General features: G+C 42.6%; 1 protein-coding gene across 4 annotated transcripts in view; it reads right to left on the bottom strand.

The window, feature by feature from the left end:
- The window catches only part of SENP1 (SUMO specific peptidase 1), a 98,339-nt gene that overhangs the window by 43,872 nt on the left and 35,897 nt on the right, over nucleotides 1-18,570 (bottom strand). For all 4 annotated transcript variants that reach the window (XM_069758664.1, XM_069758667.1, XM_069758666.1 and 1 more), the window contains 5 exons: nucleotides 14,649-14,721; nucleotides 4,631-4,796; nucleotides 4,350-4,515; nucleotides 1,437-1,540; nucleotides 1,089-1,330 (listed from right to left, as the gene is read on the bottom strand). In XM_069758664.1, the coding sequence (XP_069614765.1) occupies nucleotides 1,089-1,330; nucleotides 1,437-1,540; nucleotides 4,350-4,515; nucleotides 4,631-4,796; nucleotides 14,649-14,721 (751 nt within the window). The remainder of the gene's footprint in view (nucleotides 1-1,088; nucleotides 1,331-1,436; nucleotides 1,541-4,349; nucleotides 4,516-4,630; nucleotides 4,797-14,648; nucleotides 14,722-18,570) is intronic.

Genomic DNA, 18,570 nt, shown 5'->3' with positions numbered 1-18,570 from the left:
TCACAAAAAGAATCAGCTGCAATCCCATGCTGTAATGTCTGTATACTCTTCCCTGCCCCAGGAGCTGTGGTATGACCAGACCAAGTCCCTGCACATTCAGACACAGCCATTATACAGTACACAGCAGGGACACATTTATTCAGCATAGGAACGTATTTTTTTTTTGTTATTTTTAAAACACATCCAATTGTGGAAGTTATTATTCAAAGATCTGTTTACTAAAATGAACTTATGTTTGTGACAACCCAGTTTAAACAGTGCCATGGTCCAGAGAAAGATTCAGTGTAGGATAGCTAATGCTAAAGGTACCGTCACACTGAGCAACTTTAGAACGATAGCGATCCGTGACGTTGCAGCGCCCTGGATAGCGATATCGTTGTGTTTTGACACGCAGCAGCGATCAGGATCCTGCTGTGACATCGCTGGTCGGAGCTAGAAGTCCAGAACTTTATTACGTCGCTGGATCACCCGCTGACATCGCTGAATCGGCGTGTGTGACGCCGATCCAGCGATGTGTTCACTTGTAACCAGGGTAAATATCGGGTTACTAAGCACAGGGCCGCGCTTAATAACCCGATGTTTACCCTGGTTACCAGCGTAAATGCAAAAAAACAAACACTACATACTTACATTCCGGTGTCTGTCGCGTCCCCCGGCGTCAGCTTCCCTGCACTGTGTCAGCGCCGGCCGTAAAGCAGAGCACAGCGGTGACGTCACCGCTGTGCTCTGCTTTACGGCTGGCCGGCGCTGACAGTGCAGGGAAGCTGACGCCGGGGGTTGCGACAGACACCGGAATGTAAGTATGTAGTGTTTGTTTTTTTACATTTACAATGGTAACCAGGGTAAACATCGAGTTACTAAGCGCGGCCCTGCGCTTAGTAACCCGATGTTTACCCTGGTTACCCGGGGACTTCGGCATCGTTGGTCGCTGGAGAGCTGTCTGACAGCTCTCCAGCGACCAAACCGCGATGCTGCAGCGATCGGCATCGTTGCCTATATCGCTGCAGCGTCGCTTAATGTGACGGTACCTTAAAGTCTGTCCTTATCCTATGGTCACTCATCAGAATATGTGGTAAAACCACACTTACCTTTAACTGGCTCTTGAGAGCTCCGTCTTTGTCTGTGAAGTTGGTGTTTGGCAAAATTTCTGCTCTCACAGGTAGGTTTTAAAGTGTTATCAACAGAAAGTGGGGCTGTCGTTACTCTCTCTGGAACCAAACTAATTTTGGGCTGGTATGTAGGTTCCACATCTAAAGTACAAGGCTCTAAAGAACTTAGACTTGAAGCACCAGGTTGACCAGATACACTACTTGAACTTAATCTCCGTGATCTTAAAAGATAAAATAGAAAAAATAAATAAAAGTAAATGTACGTAGGTGTACAATAAATCTGGATTTTTCTCCTTCCGACTTAGTGACAAACAAAAGCTAACTTACATTTCTGGAGGAAGAAACATCGTGGAATTGGTGGACAAAACGTTTTTTCTTGAGACCATCTTAATCAATTGTCTATACAATTCTTTCTCCTCTGCACGTAGACACTAAGAAAAATCACATGCAAAACATTTAATATTGAGCAATACACAATCTGTTTACATAGATGGGGAAAAAAAGGAGGATTGGAGCAGTTTAGGCTTAAAAAAAAAAAAGTAGAAATTTTACTTGTACAAAAAAACACATTGAAACAAAAAATAAATAAAAATCTTTAAACAGACAAGTGATAGCTAGCACCAACTAAGATTTTTTTTATTGAACAGACATGCAAGAGGGCACTTAAGATAGAACGAGTATGAGCAGAGTTACTTCCTATGCATCATGTCTTAAATCACTGGCTCAGAACCTAGTCAATATCCTGGTCCCCATTAATCACAAAAAGTCACAAAGTACATCTCACCCATGCTGCTGGAAAAAGCCCCTGTACTTTTTTGATCATGTAGTCACTTGGTCATCACTCCACCAATGGGATGGAATGTTTACGTAGGTGGTCTGGTTTAAGATATTTTTGAAAATAAACAAATCTATCTTAATCAGGACCTTCATTCAGCCTCTTAAGAATAGTCTCGGCTCGCTCCATAGAACCCAGCTGAACCATGCATTACAAGGATAGGCTATTGATGCCACATTTCTCCTGTGGCAAATCCACATGAGAATTGCTGAGGGTCCTACAGATTACATCTAACCTGCAAAACTACAACTTTCTCTGCATAAAGTTAACCTCTCTCACATATCCACTGTATACATACACCACTGTTGACTGGAAATAATCCCAATAGCAATTTCAAATTTAAAAAAAAAAAAAAAAAAAAAAGTGTATTTATACTCAAAAGACCAACGCAGAAGTGATTGTGTATTTCAGCCTAAAACAGTCACGTTGCACATGTACGCAGATCTGTGTACAGGATGGTAAAGAGAAGTGAATGAGATGTAGAGCAGAAGCCATGTGGAAAGACTGTCCATCACTAAAGAGGACCGCCTATTGGATTCATGTATGGCATTTCAATGCATAAACTAAGTTTCACTGTGCTTTCCCACAAAAAATGCATATTAATCTAATCAGTTCCTCCTGTTCTACAGCATCCTTCTTTTCCCAGGATAACCGGTTACCTTCAAACTCCGCTCCAATTGCCACGATGAGACCAATACTAGCCAACTTATCCCTTAGATAAGGGGTGGGGAACCTCAGGCCCCAGGGCCATTTACGGCCCTCGATGACCTTTTATCAGGCCCCCAAGCAGATTCTCAGGGACCGCATTCTTGGGCAGGGAGGTTTATTAATTACTTCTTGCTCTGTTAGCACACACATGCAGTGTTCATTACTGAACGCTGAAGGGCATGCAATGAAAGATTACGTCTTAACACCGGTGCCAGAGTCAGGATGTACTTTGTGGGCGGAGTTTGTACGGCTCCCGAAGGATGGTATAAAAATCCAAATGGCCCTTGGCTGAAAAAAAAAAAAAAGTAAAGAAAGATTCCCCACCCCTGCTTTAGATCCTTCTTCGTAGTCTACTGATAGAAACAGCGAGGTGTCAAAAAGGACAATAATTTGGCTTCTGTCTGAATAGTGACCCCCAAAGGACACATTTAGAATCATTTCAATAGCTTTCTTGACAGACGCTAAACTTAAACCGAATTAATAGGTAAAGAGATAGCTTGACATATCCACCAATTACTGGATATTCTCTGCCGACCCTCTAGGAAATATTGAAGCCTCCCACTGATTCTTCTGATGTCATTGTCTCCCTGTGCTAGAGCCTGGATTGAGAAGGGAGCCTCTTCATCGGCCTCCCATGGAAAACCTCTACCTGTCTTCACTTTGCCTCCTGCATGGGATGAGAGTGGGTGCTCCGAAAGGAGTCTTCCTTGGCTTTTCTTCTGGAAAACCTCTTGGTATCCAAAGCTTTTTAAAGCAGGTCATCTAGGACAGGCCCAAATTCATGCAAGGCTGAGAAAGGAATGGAACATAGCTACTCGAAGAATAAATAATTTCCTGACCATGTCTTCAGCCATAGAATCCATATCACAGCATTGGACAGTGCCCCATTGCTTGCTGCGAACCAAACTGATTCCACAGAGGCAACAACCATAAAAGCAGTTGCCATCTTCAGAAAGGTTAGGGACTCCAAAAATCTTCTCTCTAGGGGTTTTGTTCCTTATATGATTTTCTAAATCTTCCACCCAGAGATTCATTGAAATGGCAACAGAAGTAGCTGCTATATTTGCTTTAACGGGCACCTGTCACCACCCCCCAGCATTTTTAAACTAAAGAGCCAACTTGTGCAGCACTAATGCTGCATTCTGCCAAGGTGGCTCTTTTAGTTCGGGTCCCTTCCACCGCTGAAAGAATAGTTTTTATAATTTGTCCCTCATACCTCTAGTTTGTCAGGGAGGGCAGGTCTTTCCCCCCTGACACAGACACCTCACAGGCATCAGTCATTTCCTCCTTTCTTCTGGGCGCCACCTTTTCAGCGTTAAGTTATTTACCCGACGCCTGCACAGTAATCTTTTTTCTTGGGCATGCACACTTAGCGCTGCCCGTCCACTGACATCACGTGAGGTCTTCCTTCTTGCGCCTGCGTAAACGCACAGGCCCGCGATCCCACCCCGCAGTCTTCTGATTTATTCACACTGCGGGGCTGGGAATCTTGGGCATGCGCAGTAGTTCTCTGCGGCTCTCCCTCATCTCCCTCCACCTCTTTCCTATTGTGCAGCGTCATAGGAATCGTCAGATATATGGAAGTGAATGGATAAAAATTATCCCTTTAAATACATAATTGGACGGTAGCACTGTATATAAATGTTGTAATGTAAAGGCAGAGACACCAAAATATGTATCCTGCATGTCAAACTTACTTCTTCTACTGTAGTTATTTGTGGTCTCTGTACTTTCTTTGGACTCCGGCGCAGAGTCCCCCCACTCCATGAAGATAAACTTGCAGCATTTTTAATCGGAAAAGATTTTTCAAAAGCAAAACCAATGGTATGATTCGTTTTCCCTGCAGCTGCATTGAATGATCGGCTGCAAAACAAATTGTTTGAGTATTTAATGATCCTGTAGTGATTTAGAAAGTGAAGACAGTAAATTGTATATTAAGCTTTAATACAAAACGTCAAATACACGATGTTAGCCATACCTTAGTTTCCACGATTCCACTTCTGTGTTCCTTGATGGCTTCTGCAGGAGCGTGAAGTGGGCTGGGATAATACTGGAGTGACTGGTGCCATTCTGTTTAACTTTAGCAGACTGTGCAAGTTTGGTGTGGTCTGCAACAGCCATGTTTTTCTCAAGCTTTGACACCTCTGAAGTGAAAAAACACAGGCATATGCAATAACAGACTCAACTGCAGAAGAGTAGAAATTTAAGCGGTCACTGCCATTTCAACAAACATTTCATTAATCAATAGCACAACTGAATAAAAGACGCTTTGTGATATAATCAGGGAAATCTACTTTCTCCACTTTTAAGCCATTTCTACTTCCTCCTGCTCTGTCAAGTTATCCTTCACCCAAAAATAAGCCTTGGTCAAAGCAAGACCAGCTGCTAGTTCACTGGGGATCAGATTACAGCTGCCTACTGAAATCTTTTGAGGGGCATAGGTAAGAGCAAAGTGAGAGGCAAACAAATTATCCTGCTGCTTAACCCTGGGCCATTTTCTGTTTTTGCATTTTCATTCTTTGCTCTCCTTCTCCCAGAGCCATAACTTATTTTTTTGGTCAAAATGTCCATGTGGAGGCTTGTATTCTTTGTGAGATGAGTTGTATTTTTGAACGACATCATTGGTTTTAACATTGTGTACAGGAAAAAAGTTTCAAGTGCAGAAAAACTGCAAAAAAAAAAAAAAAAAAAAAAAAAAGGCAATCTCCGTTTTTTTTATTACGTTCACTAAATGTTAAAACTGACCTGTCATTATGATTCTCCAGGTCATCACGAGTTCATAGACACCAAACATGTCTAGGTTAGCTTCTTTAACCCCTTAATCCCATATGACGTACTATCCCGTCAAGGTGCCCTGGGACTTAATTCTCAGTGACGGGATAGTACGTCATATGCGATCGGCCGCGCTCACGGGGGGAGCGCGGCCGGGTGTCAGCTGCCTATCGCAGCTGACATCCGGCACTATGTGCCAGGAGCAGTCACGAACCGCTCCCGGCAGATTAACCCCCAGCACACCGCGATCAAACATGATCGCGGTGTGCCGGCGGTGCAGGGAAGCATTGCACAGGGAGGGGGCTCCCTGCGGGCTTCCCCGAGACCCCCGCAGCAACGCGATGTGATCGCGTTGCTGCGAGGGTCTCCTACCTTCCTCCCTGCAGCAAGGCCCGAATCCAAAATGGCCGCTGCATCCGGGTCCTGCAGGGAGGGAGGTGGCTTACCAAGTGCCTGCTCAGAGCAGGCGCTTGGTAAGCCTGCAGTTCTGTAAGGCCGGTTTCACACGTCCAGATAATTCCAGTACCGGAAAAAGTCAGTACCGGAATTATCCGTGTCCCCCTACGTTTCTGTGGCACATCAATGTGGCACACGTGTGCCCACTGGGTACCACACTCCCCGTGCTGGGTACCACACGTACCAGCATCTGGTGCTGAAGCCGCGATTCATATCTTCCCTGCAGCAGCGTTTGCTGCAGAGAAGATATGAATAATAGTGTTTAAAATAAAGACTGTTCTGGCCGCATCTTCTCCTGTATGCGGTCACGTGAGGCCGCCGATTACAGTCATGAATATGCGGCTCCACCCCTATGGGAGGTAGAGCCGCATATTCATTACTGTAAATGAGCGGCCCCACGTGACCGCATACAGGAGAAGGTGCGGCCAGAACAGTAAGCAGCGACAGCCAACGAGGGAGCAGTGTGAGTATTTTCAGAACAGCGGGGATGGGGGGGCCCACAGGGGTCGGGAGGGCAGGGGGCACATAGATCTTTATTTTAAACACTATTATTCATATCTTCTCTGCAGCAAACGCTGCTGCAGGGAAGATATGAATCGTGGCTTCAGCACCAGTGGGGGGGACAGCGCTTAATGTAGCGCTGTCTCCTGCACGGCACACGGACAACGTCCGTGTGCGGCACGTGTTTTACACGGACCCATTGACTTTAATGGGTCCGTGTAATATGTGCGCTCCCACAAACATGGACATGTCTCCGTGTTTGGCACACGGAGACACAGTCCGCAAAAAATCAATGACATCTGCACAGATGCATTGATTTTTATGTGTCTATGTGTGTCAGTGTCTCCGGTACGTGAGGAAACGGTCACCTCACGTACCAGAGACACGGACGTGTGAAACAGGCCTCAGGCAAATCGTTGATCTGACAGAGTGCTGTGCAAACTGTCAGATCAACGATCTGTGATGTCCCCCCCTGTAAAAAAAAAAAAAAGTCAAAAAAAAAATTTCCACATGTGTAATAAAAAAAAAAAGAAAAAAAAATTCCTAAATAAAAAAATAAATTATTCCCATAAATACATTTATCTAAATAAAAAAATAAACAATAAAAGTACACATATTTAGTATCGCCGCGTCCGAAACGACCCCACCTATAAAACTGTCCCACTAGTTAACCCCTTCAGTAAACACCATAAGAAAAAACCAAAAAACGAGGCAAAAAAACAACGCTTTATCATCATACCGCCGAACAAAAAGTGGAATAACACGTGATCAAAAAGACGGATATAAATAACCATGGTACAGCTGAAAACGTCATCTTGTCCCGCAAAAAACGAGCCGCCATACAGCATCATCAGCAAAAAAATAAAAAAGTTATAGTCCTAAGAATAAAGCGATGCCCAAATTATTATTTTTTCTATAAAAATAGTTTTTATCGTATAAAAGCGCCAAAACATAAAAAAAATGATATAAATGAGGTATCGCTGTAATCGTACTGACCCGAAGAATAAAAAACTGCTTTATCCATTTTACCAAATGTGGAACGGTATAAACGCCTCCCCCAAAAGAAATTCATGAATAGCTGGTTTTTGGTCATTCTGCCTCACAAAAATAAAAAGCGATCAAAAACTGTCACGTGTCAGAAAATGTTACCAATAAAAAAGTCAACTCGTCCCACAAAAAACAAGACCTCACATGACTGTGGACCAAAATATGGAAAAATTATAGGTCTCAAAATGTGGAGACGCAAAAACTTTTTTGCAATATAAAGCGTCTTTTAGTGTGTGACAGCTGCCAATCATTAAAATCAGCTATAAAAAACGCTATAAAAGCAAATCAAACCCCCCTTCATCACCCCCTTAGTTAGGGAAAAATAATAAAATAAAAAAAAAGTATTTATTTCCATTTTCCCGTTACGGCTAAGGTTAGGGTTAGGGCTAGGGTTGGAGCTAAAGTTAGGGTTTGGATTACATTTACGTTTGGGATTAGGGTTTGGATTAGAGTTAGGGGTTTGTCAGGGTTAGGGGTGTGGTTAGGGTCACTGTTGGGATTAGGGTTAGGGGTGTGTTTGGATTAGAGTTTCTGTTAGAATTGGGGGGTTTCCATTGTTTAGGCACATCAGGGGCTCTCCAAACGCGACAAGGCGTCCGATCTCAATTCCAGCCAATTCTGCGTTGAAAGAGTAAAACAGTGCTACTTCCCTTCCGAGCAGCTCTCCGGTGCGCCCAAACAGGGGTTTACCTTAACATATGGGGTATCAGCGTACTCAGGACAAACTGGACAACTTTTGGGGTCCAAGTTCTCTTGTTACCCTTGGGAAAATAAAAATTTGGGGGGCTAAAAATCATTTTTGTGGGAAAAAAAAGGATTTTTTATTTTCACGGCTCTGCGTTGTAAACTGTAGTTAAACACTTGGGGGTTCAAAGTTCTCACAACACATCTGGATAAGTTCCTTGGGAGGTCTAGTTTCCAATATGGGGTCACTTCTGTTTGGGTACATCAGGGGCTCTGCAAATGCAACGTGATGCCTGCAGACCAATCCATCTAAGTCTGCATTCCAAATGGCGCTCCTTCCCTTCCGAGCTCTGCCATGCGCCCAAACAGTGGTTCCCCCCCACATATGGGGTATCAGCATACTCAGGACAAATTGGACAACAACTTTTGGGGTCCAATTTATTCTGTTACTCTTGTGAAAATACAAAACTGGGGGCTAAAAAATAATTTTTGTGGAAAAAAATAATTTTTATTTTTACGGCTCTGCAATATAAACTTCTGTGAAGCACTTGTTGGGTCAAAGTGCTCACCACACATCTAGATAAGTTCCTTAAGGGGTCTACTTTCCAAAATGGTGTCACTTGTGGGGGGTTTCCACTGTTTAGGCACATCAGGGGCTCTCCAAACACGACATCGCGTCCCATCTCAATTCCAGTCAATTTTGCATTGATAAATCAAATGGAGGTCTAGTTTCCAATATGGGGTCACTTCTGTTTGGGTACATCAGGGGCTCTGCAAATGCAACGTGATGCCTGCAGACCAATCCATCTAAGTCTGCATTCCAAATGGCGCTCCTTCTCTTCCGATCTCTGCCATGCTCCCAAATAGTGGTTTACCCCCACATATGGGGTATCAGCGTACTCAGGACAAATTGCACAACTTTTGGGGTCCAATTTCTCCTGTTACCCTTGGTAGAATAAAACAAATTGGAGCTGAAGTAAATTTTCTGTGAAAAAAAGTTAAATGTTCATTTTTTTTTTAAACATTCCAAAAATTCCTGGAAAACACCTGAAGGGTTAATAAACTTCTTGAATGTGGTTTTGAGCACCTTGAGGGGTGCAGTTTTTAGAATGGTGTCACACTTGGTTATTTTCTATCATATAGACCCCTCAAAATGACTTCAAATGTGACGTGGTCCCTAAAAAATATTGGTGTTGTAAAAATGAGAAATTGCTGGTCAACTTTTAACCCTTATAACTCCCTAACAAAAAAAAAAAATTTGCTTCCAAAATTGTGCTGATGTAAAGTAGACATGTGGGAAATGTTACTAATTATTTTGTGTGACATCTCTGATTTAAGGGCATAAAAATTCAAAGATGGAAAATTGCAAAATCTTCCCCAAATTCATTTTTTTTTCACAAATAAACGCACGTTATATCGAATAAATTTTACCACTATCATGAAGTACAATATATCACGAGAAAACAATGTCAGAATCGCCAAGATCCATTGAAGTGTTCCAGAGTTATAACCTCAAAGGGACAATGGTCAGAATTGTAAAAATTGGCCCGGTCATTAACGTGCAAACCACCCTCGGGGCTTAAGGGGTTAAAGGGAACCGGTCAGCAGCATTTTGCAGAGTAACCTACACAGTGTCAGGTCTGTGTCGTTTTTCTGAATAAATTGATACCTTGGTTGATGACATCAGTCTTGTGGTTGTTTCTTAATCATTATTTCTAGTTTTGTGTTAAGCATATGCTCGTGTCCTAAGGCGGGGTTCATGTATGTGGTGCTCTGATTAGGTATTCATACCCAGAGAGATTAGCAAAATTAGGGTTTATTCTAGAAAAAGACGACTGAGGGGCGATCTAATAACCATGTATAAGTATATAAGGGACAATACAAATATCTCTCCGAGGATCTGTTTATACCAAGGAAGGTGACGGGCACAAGGGGGAGTTCTTTGCGTCTGGAGGAGAGAAGGTTTTTCCACCATCATAGAAGAGGATTCTTTACTGTTAGGGCAGTGAGAATCTGGAATTGCTTGCCTGAGGAGGTGGTGATGGTGAACTCAGTTGAGGGGTTCAAGAGAGGCCTGGATGTCTTCCTGGAGCGTAACCATACTGTATCTTACTACTAAGTTCTTTAGAAGGATGTAGATCTGGGGATTTATTCTGATGGAATATAGGCTGAACTGGCCTTGCTAACTATGTTACTTGGCCTTGTTATAACTGTTATATATAGCACGTTCCTGCAGCCAGGTGCCGGCCGTGGCACCGGCGCTGCAGCATAATCGCATGTGTACTTTGTGTTTACTCCCTTTTGCAGATTTACCTGAGTGAGGTAAAAAGAAAGTAGTTTTTAAGATGGTGCCCACTGCGCCTGTGCAGTAGCAGCTATTGGTTTGTATAGAGATCCATTAGCTGCTGTTGAGCAGGTGGCGCCATCTTGCTGGAGAGAAAAAAAAAAAAAAAAAAAAAAAAAAAAAACACACCACCCAGATGGTGCTGCCATCTTAATGGAAGACGTTTTTTCCTTCTCCAGCAAGATGGCACCACCGATGCCTGCGCAACAGCAGCTATCGGATCTCTATACAAACCCATAGCTGCTACTACGCAGGTGCAGAGGGCGCCATTTTCAAAATGCTCACTTGCTGTGAGCACCAACCACCTCTGGTTGTCATGCCAACCCATTGGTGACCCTCGATCGCGTGACAGGGGTCGCCGTTGAGCAGGATTTCCAGCGCCGATGAGCAGGATTTCCAGCAGAGCGAGTTAAATGCCACTGTCAGAAATGGACAGTGGCATTTGGCTAGTTAACAGCGATGGGTACATATCAGCTGTATATATCAACTGACATGCCCGGAAAAGGTGCAGGCTCAGTGCAGGAGCCCACACCAAACAGGGGAAGTCAGACATCGGCGTACTATTACACCAGATGTTGGCAAAATCCTGAAAACAGGTTTTCTTTAAAGGGAAGGTGCCACCAGTTTTCTTGTATTTTGCTTTTTTGTGAAATTAAGCTTAAAATAGTAATTAAAATGTATTAATGCAATGTTTGCACTGTTTGCAAACATTTCTATATGAAAAATATATTTTTCTACAAATATACATATTTACCATTAGGGGGAGCATTTTCCGTTTTAGACCTCAAGCAGCTATAGTAAGATTTAGCAGCTCTGCCCCAGGGATATTAGACCACCCAAAAGGGGAGGGAAATGGTGATGTCAGCAGTTACTTCTCCAATTTTGCTGCTAACAAAGAATGAAGAGCAGCATCACAGGGCAGCACCATTTTGTGTGTGATTGCCCTGTGACCTGCTATCACCAGCAGTTACTGCATCAGAGGCACAGCTTGTTTACAGAGGAGCAGAACACAGTGGACTCAGCAGCATTTTTTGTGAATAACATTCTTGCCATCCCCCTTCCTCCACCTTAATCCCTGTCCTGTCAGCTCCCCTTCCTGCTCTCTCCAGGTGTCACCTCCCTCTCTGCAGGCTGTGAGTGCAGCTTACTGGAGATCACAGGGACTGTGTGTGAGGGGGAGGGGGAGGGGGAGACAGCATTAGAAGCACACAGGGCAGCATGTGAGAGCAGAGGATGTGCCTGCTTGGAGTACAGAGGAGCAGTGAGGGCTTCTTCTGTCCTGCGATAGAGAGCACAGGGCTATAATAAAATGGCAGCTAGTCACACCTACAGCAGTGAGTTGTGCAGCCCACAGAGGCGTGCCCAGCTCACTGCTAATGCTGCTGCAATGTTACAGATAGGAGATAATAGACCAGCACGGACCCTATGTCCATGACACTGATAGGGCCCTGCTACTGCTGCAAAACCAAGATGTCAGCCCCCAGTGCATTCTTTAAACTCATAACACATGAAATCTGTTTCACATGCATTTCAAACTTGCTTATAGCAGCATGTTATGCTACATTACAGTGATTTATTAATGACCTACAAACGCGGTACCTTCCCTTTAACACCTTTCCAAATAAAGTACCGGCATTGTCAGGTTGGCAGAGTTATACTGATTAAAATTATAACTGGGGTGAAGATATCAGTCTTGTGGTTCTTATGTTATCAGCGTTAGACGTTTTCAGTTAATGACATGCCGGTGCTCCAAGGCAGGACTGTAGGCAGAGTCCTATATTCCTGACCCAAGCCAGAAAAAGGGAAGACCTGCCCACAGGCCGGCCCGAAGCACAACCAGTCTGTCTCTCTCTAGGATGAGAAACATGTTTGTGCTTCGGGTATACACTAATGGTGCCAACATAGTGTACGAGCACTCTGACATGCATCATTTTTGGGCCTGTATGCCTACACGAGGCTCTGTCAGCACAATTATAGTCTTTGGTCCAGTCGGCGCATACGTCCGAATCCAGTATTGTGGGGGGTTCGAATGCAAGAGCGGACGAGGCCACTGAACACGTGCCTAAATGCAATGTGAAGGCACCCTAAGAATTACTATTTTCTGCAGTAAGCACTTGTTTCCCCTTCATATCTACCTCTGTTAGCGATGTCACTGTACTATTGTATAATGGAATCTACATCAGGAACGTTCATTGTTTTAGAGAATTCATCCTTTTTACTATTTTTTATTTATTCCTGCAAGATCATCAATTGCTGTATTTCGGAGCCATTTTTGTAATATACGGTATATTTTGATTTATAGGTTTAATGTAAACAACCACTCCGTTCTTAGCTGATATTGCCAAGCCTGTCTCCACACAAGTTTTAATTGTTTTTATATGTTAATAATAAAGCCAAGTCTTTAAAGGGAAGTGGTCGTGATTGTAATTTTTGTCTTATTGATTACACTATGTAACAATTTTTGTTCCTGGCTTCCAAGTGTAATATTTCAAGTGCTTACATTTAAAGATGATGGAAAAACAACTACTTTCTGCACAAACTTTGATTTTTTGACCACAGGGCAGAAAAACGTTGTGTATATTGTGTCAAATAAAGCAAATCACACCATAAATTTTTATATATTTTTTGTTCCTGGGTCCTAAGTGTGATTTTCTAACCAGTTATGCCTAAAACAAATAGAAGCAAAGTTTTCCTGGAAGAACAATTTTCTGTGATCAGGACAATGAAATTTTGAAATTTGTCTGTTTTCAGGAAAATTCTCCATTCATATTCAATATCGAGTTGTCTTCATTGTCCTGATCACAGAAGCAAAGTTTTTTGTGGAACAACTACTATTTTCTATTAGTATTTGGCATAAAGGGTTAGGAAAACACACTTTGGACCCAGGAACAAAAATAAATAAAAATTGGTTACATCGTGTTATATAATCAATTATTTTTAGTACAAAATTAAATGAACTAACGTACTTTAATATTTTTTTATTTATTATTTTTTACTTTATCCACTGGAGGCTGCCATTTTCATTGGTTGGGTGTAAGTGAGCACAACATTTGCACACCTCACTTACAGCAGCCATGGACAGAGCCTGCGGTCGGACACTGTTGTAGCCCACAGTATATGCTGTGGTAGCCCAGTGTATGCTGTGGGCTTCATTTCCTGTAATCGCACACACTGCTCAGTGCATGCTATGACAGGAGCTGCCTAGGGGAGAAGACGCCAGAGAGCAGAGGTCCGGAGTGAGTATCTGGGGTAATTGCAGCCTGCAATTAGTATTACAGTACAGGCTGCGATCACTGCTCCCCGCCGACCTGTTCAGAGCACGGCAGGGAGATAATCGCACTGTTGTGCCCTCAACACACTGAACAGGATGCAGGGGGCCATATACCCCAGGCTGGAGAGGGCCATATACCCCAGTGTGCATGTGTATTTTCCTGTGTATTTTACTATGTATAGTAGCAGAGATCAGATGACCGCAGCATCAAGTAAGAAATACAGTATAAAATTAAGAGATCTAATCCCATCATGCGTGATACTCCCCAGACTGCTGTATTTAACCCATCATGTGCGATAGGCCACAAGATCGGTATATCTAATCCAGTCATGTGATACACGACTGAGCCCTTTTTCTAGATACTTGTAGTGTATCCTGGGCTGTGAATAATCCCAGTGTGTGATACATTCCACGTATCTATCCCCAGCTTATGATATAGCGAACAGCACAAACTAACAGAAACCGTGAAGCCGGCCGTCCTCGGTGACACTGTACTTATCAGTATCACTGGCAGTCATCTACAAAATGGCTCATCACTGTGATCGTAAACTTCATCCTCTCTTTTTTTAAACACCCAGAAGGGGAGAAGAGATATCACACACACACACACACACACACACACACACACACACAAGTCTTAATGTGTACACTAGATTTCATGGCAAGTTTCAGCAGCTGCTGCCCCTAGTGTTTGTAAGTGGAAATAAGAAACCTTAGAATTATTTTTCATATATTACTTAATTAAAAACAAATGATTATATTCAAACAAGATTAAAACAGTAATACTTTACATCATTTTCAATTGCTGATTTTTTTTTATGGCACCTTCCCTTTAAATTATGTTAGGTATGTGTTTTTCTTTGTAGGTTTCATAAAAAGCATCAACAACGATCTGTGGGCAACAAAACAAAAAGGGCTTACCTGTGAGAAAAAAAGGTTTATGAAGAGTTTTTACAATAGATCTGTCAAAATCCTTGTGAAGCATCGGGGTCGTCTGAAAAACAAACATTAGCATGTAAGCAGATTCTAAGTATACAACGTCCATAGAATAAGAGTCTACACGGAAAATACTCAGAAGCAAAAAACAAACAATACTACAGGGTGGGCCATTTATACAGCTACACCTCAATAAAATGGGTATGGTTTGTTATATCAACTTCCTGTTTGTGGCACATTAGTATATGGGAGGGGGGAACTTCAAGATGGGTGGTGACCATGGTGACAATTTTGAAGTCAGCCATTTTGGATCCAACTTTATTTTTTTCAATGGAAAGAGGGTCATAAGACACAAACTTATTGAGAATTTCACAAGAAAAACAATGGTGTGCTTGGTCTAAGTGCTGCCCATTGTGTTGGATCGTCAAAGTGGATTGGTTATCGTGGGCCAGTTGAATGGCCACCAAGGTCTCCTGATCTGACCCCCTTAGACTTATCTTTGGGGTTATCTGAAGGCAATGGTCTAGGCTGTGAAGATATGAGATGTGCATCATCTGAAACAGATACTGGAAGTCTATGCTAGCATTTCTTCTGCGGTGTTGCTATCAGTGTGTCAAGAGTGGGAGAAGAGGGTTGCATTGACAATCCAACACAATGGGCAGCACTTTGAACACATTTTATAAGTGGTCATAAACTTGTAAATAACTCATGAAAGAATAAAGTTACGTTAAAACCAGGCACACCATTGTTTTTGTTGTGAAATTCTGAATACGTTTGATGTGTCACATGACCCTCTTCCCATTGAAAAAAAATAAAGTTGGATTTAAACTGGCCAACTAAAATGGCACCACCCATCTTGAAAAGTTTTCCCCCTCCCATATACTAATGTGCCACAAACAGGTAGTTGATATCACCAAGGATTCCCATTTTATCTAGGTATTCATATAAATGGCCCACCCTGTATTATTCTTTACAATAAATGTAAGAAAACCGACGCCTTCAAGAGAAGAACTAAAGTCCTACAACAAAGAACAGTACAATGCTAAAGAATGGAAAGCTACACAATCCCACTATTAACAAGTGGAAAGATTTCCACACATTTTCATTCATGCTTAAGATTCTCAAATTTGCCTTAATCCCTACATGTGATAATTTACAGAATTACAGGCATAATACAATGCATTGTGTGCCACATGTAGGCAGCTAAATACATGGGGAACACTTACCACCAGGTATGCACACAATATACTCAATCTGAATGGCAGAAGAGGAGTCGGGCAATCTCACTCTAACTCACATATGGAGTCTTGTATATCTGGAAACCTCAAAGGTTTTCAAACAGGATGGTGTCTACATGTATGCCCAAAGCTCAGCCCAGAATATGAGCTCCAGTTACCATGTGAATATATCATACCTCCCAACTTTTAAAGAACAGAAAGCAGGACAAATTAAAAGCAGCAAATTTTGGCCATGGCCATATTCACAACCCAATAAACTTCCCGACCTTGAACGTCCTGGCTAAAATGCTGTACGCGCATTACTGTGCCTGCTGATTTTAACAGTGGGCACCTGCGCTCATCGTGAGGGAGGGTTTCGTGCCCTCCCCACCGCTGTAGCAGCACCGATTATAGGCTACAGCCCAGAAAGCCAGCATCACCAGGCCCTGCACCGATTAAAGTGTCATGTTCCAATTGCACCAGCGTGCAGAGCCGCAGTCTGAACTCCCAATGACCACTCTACACTTCACTCTGGCTAGGAGACGTTGCAGAGCTGCTAGTGTCGTTCTGTGCTGGACCTTTTGGCGTCGCAGACTTTTTCAAGCCTGTGCCATCACTTCTGCTGGTGTTGCTGTGGATCCTGAAAGAAAGATGTTCCTGACCCTTTCCCAATCCACCTCTCCAACTATCCTTTACCCCATCCACATTCTGCTGCCGAGCGGTGAACAATACTCGATATTTCGTTTTTTGGCAGTTTTTTTCTTGTTCTTAAGTCCTGTAGCCACAGAGTGCTTGCCAGTGACACAAATCACTGAACAGGCAATCATGCATACTTTCTTCCAGGACTCTTTATTTTTCCTCCTAATTTCCCTTGCATCACCTCCGTGTGCGAGTCCTACAGCCGCATAGCTGCTGAGTGGATGCACATTGATGGAGACCTGTGCTCACTTTTAGCCAGGACATTTTCTTTTGCATCACATCCATGCATGCATCCTACAGCCGTCAAGCGCTGGTCAGTGACATACATCACTGATCAGCATCTGGTTGTTTTTTTGTTTTTTTTTGTGCAAAGAGGAGAACAAAAAAAAATTTAGATTATGGATAGTAAAAATATATAGTAATAAGCATAAACTACAGTGTATTTTTTTCTAAATAAAGTCAGGCTATTATCAGAGTTGCAGGCGCTCAATATTTTTTTTTACCGACATCCGTTTAGCAATTTTGTTTAGGTTACCAAATTTTAATATTTTATTTTTAAATTTGCTTCCAATATTTTTTTTTTTTTTTTTTTTTTAGAGAAAAAAAAGTTTATACAAAACTGCCTGAATAAAATTTGGTACATACACGTGAAAAGGAGATTTTTGTGTACTCACCGCAAAATCTTTTTCTCCGAGCCAATCATTGGGGGACACAGGACCATGGGTGTTATGCTGCTGCCACTAGGAGAACACCAAGTTAACACAGAAAGATTAACTCCTCTGCAATATACACCCCTTCACTGGCCAGGATTCAACCAGTTCAGTAGTAAAGCAGTAGGAGTATTAACCCCTTCATGACCAGGGGATTTTTCGTTTTTCGCTCCCTCCTTCCCAGAGCCATAACTTTTTTATTTTTCCGTCAATTTGGCCATGTGAGGGCTTATTTTTTGCGGGACGAGTTGTACTTTTGAACGACATCATTGGTTTTAGCATGTCGTGTACTAGAAAACGGGGAAAAAATTCCAAGTGCGGTGAAATTGCAAAAAAAGTGCAATCCCACATTGTTTTTTTGTTTGGCTTTTTTGCTAGGTTCACTAAATGCTAAAACTGACCTGCCATTATGATTCTCCAGGTCAGTACGAGTTCATAGACACCTAACATGACTAGGTTATTTTTTATCTGAGTGGTGAAAAAAAATTCCAAACTTTGCTAAAAAAAAAAAAAAATTGCGCCATTTTCTGATACTCGTAGCGTCTCCATTTTTCGTGATCTGGGGTCGGTTGAGGGCTTATTTTTTGCGTGCCGAGATGACGTTTTTAATGATAGCATTTCGGTGCAGATACGTTCTTTTGATCGCCCGTTATTGCATTTTAATGCAATGTCGCGGCGACCAAAAAAACGTAATTCTGGCGTTTCGAATTTTTTTCCCGCTACGCTGTTTAGCGATCAGGTTAATACTTTTTTTTAATTGATAGATCGGGCGATTCTGAGCGCGGCGATACCAAATATGCGTAGATTTGATATTTTTTTTATTGATTTATTTTGATTGGGGCGAAAGGGGGGTGATTTAAACTTATGTTTTTTTATTTTTTTCACATTTTTTAAAACTTTTTTTTAAACTTTTGCCATGCTTCAATAGCCTCCATGGGAGGCTAGAAGCAGGCACAACCCGATCGGCTCTGCTACATAGCAGCGATCTGCTGATCGCTGCTATGTAGCAGAAATGGAGGTGTGCTGTGAGCGCCGACCACAGGGTGGCGCTCACAGCCACCGGTCATCAGTAACCATAGAGGTCTCAAGGACCTCTATGGTTACAATATACAAGCATCGCCGACCCCCGATCATGTGACGGGGGTCGGCGATGACGTCATTTCCGGCCACCCGGCCGGAAGCGGTAGTTAAATGCCGCTGTCTGCGTTTGACAGCGGCATTTAACTAGTTAATAGGTGCGGGCAGATTGCGATTCTGCCCGCGCCTATTACGGGCACATGT

This window comes from Ranitomeya imitator, chromosome 3 (assembly GCF_032444005.1).
Source record: "Ranitomeya imitator isolate aRanImi1 chromosome 3, aRanImi1.pri, whole genome shotgun sequence".
NCBI classification, from domain to species: Eukaryota; Metazoa; Chordata; class Amphibia; order Anura; family Dendrobatidae; genus Ranitomeya; species Ranitomeya imitator.
The sequence above is the reverse complement of the archived record's forward strand: the minus strand, read 5'-3'. Positions and strand labels throughout refer to the sequence as shown.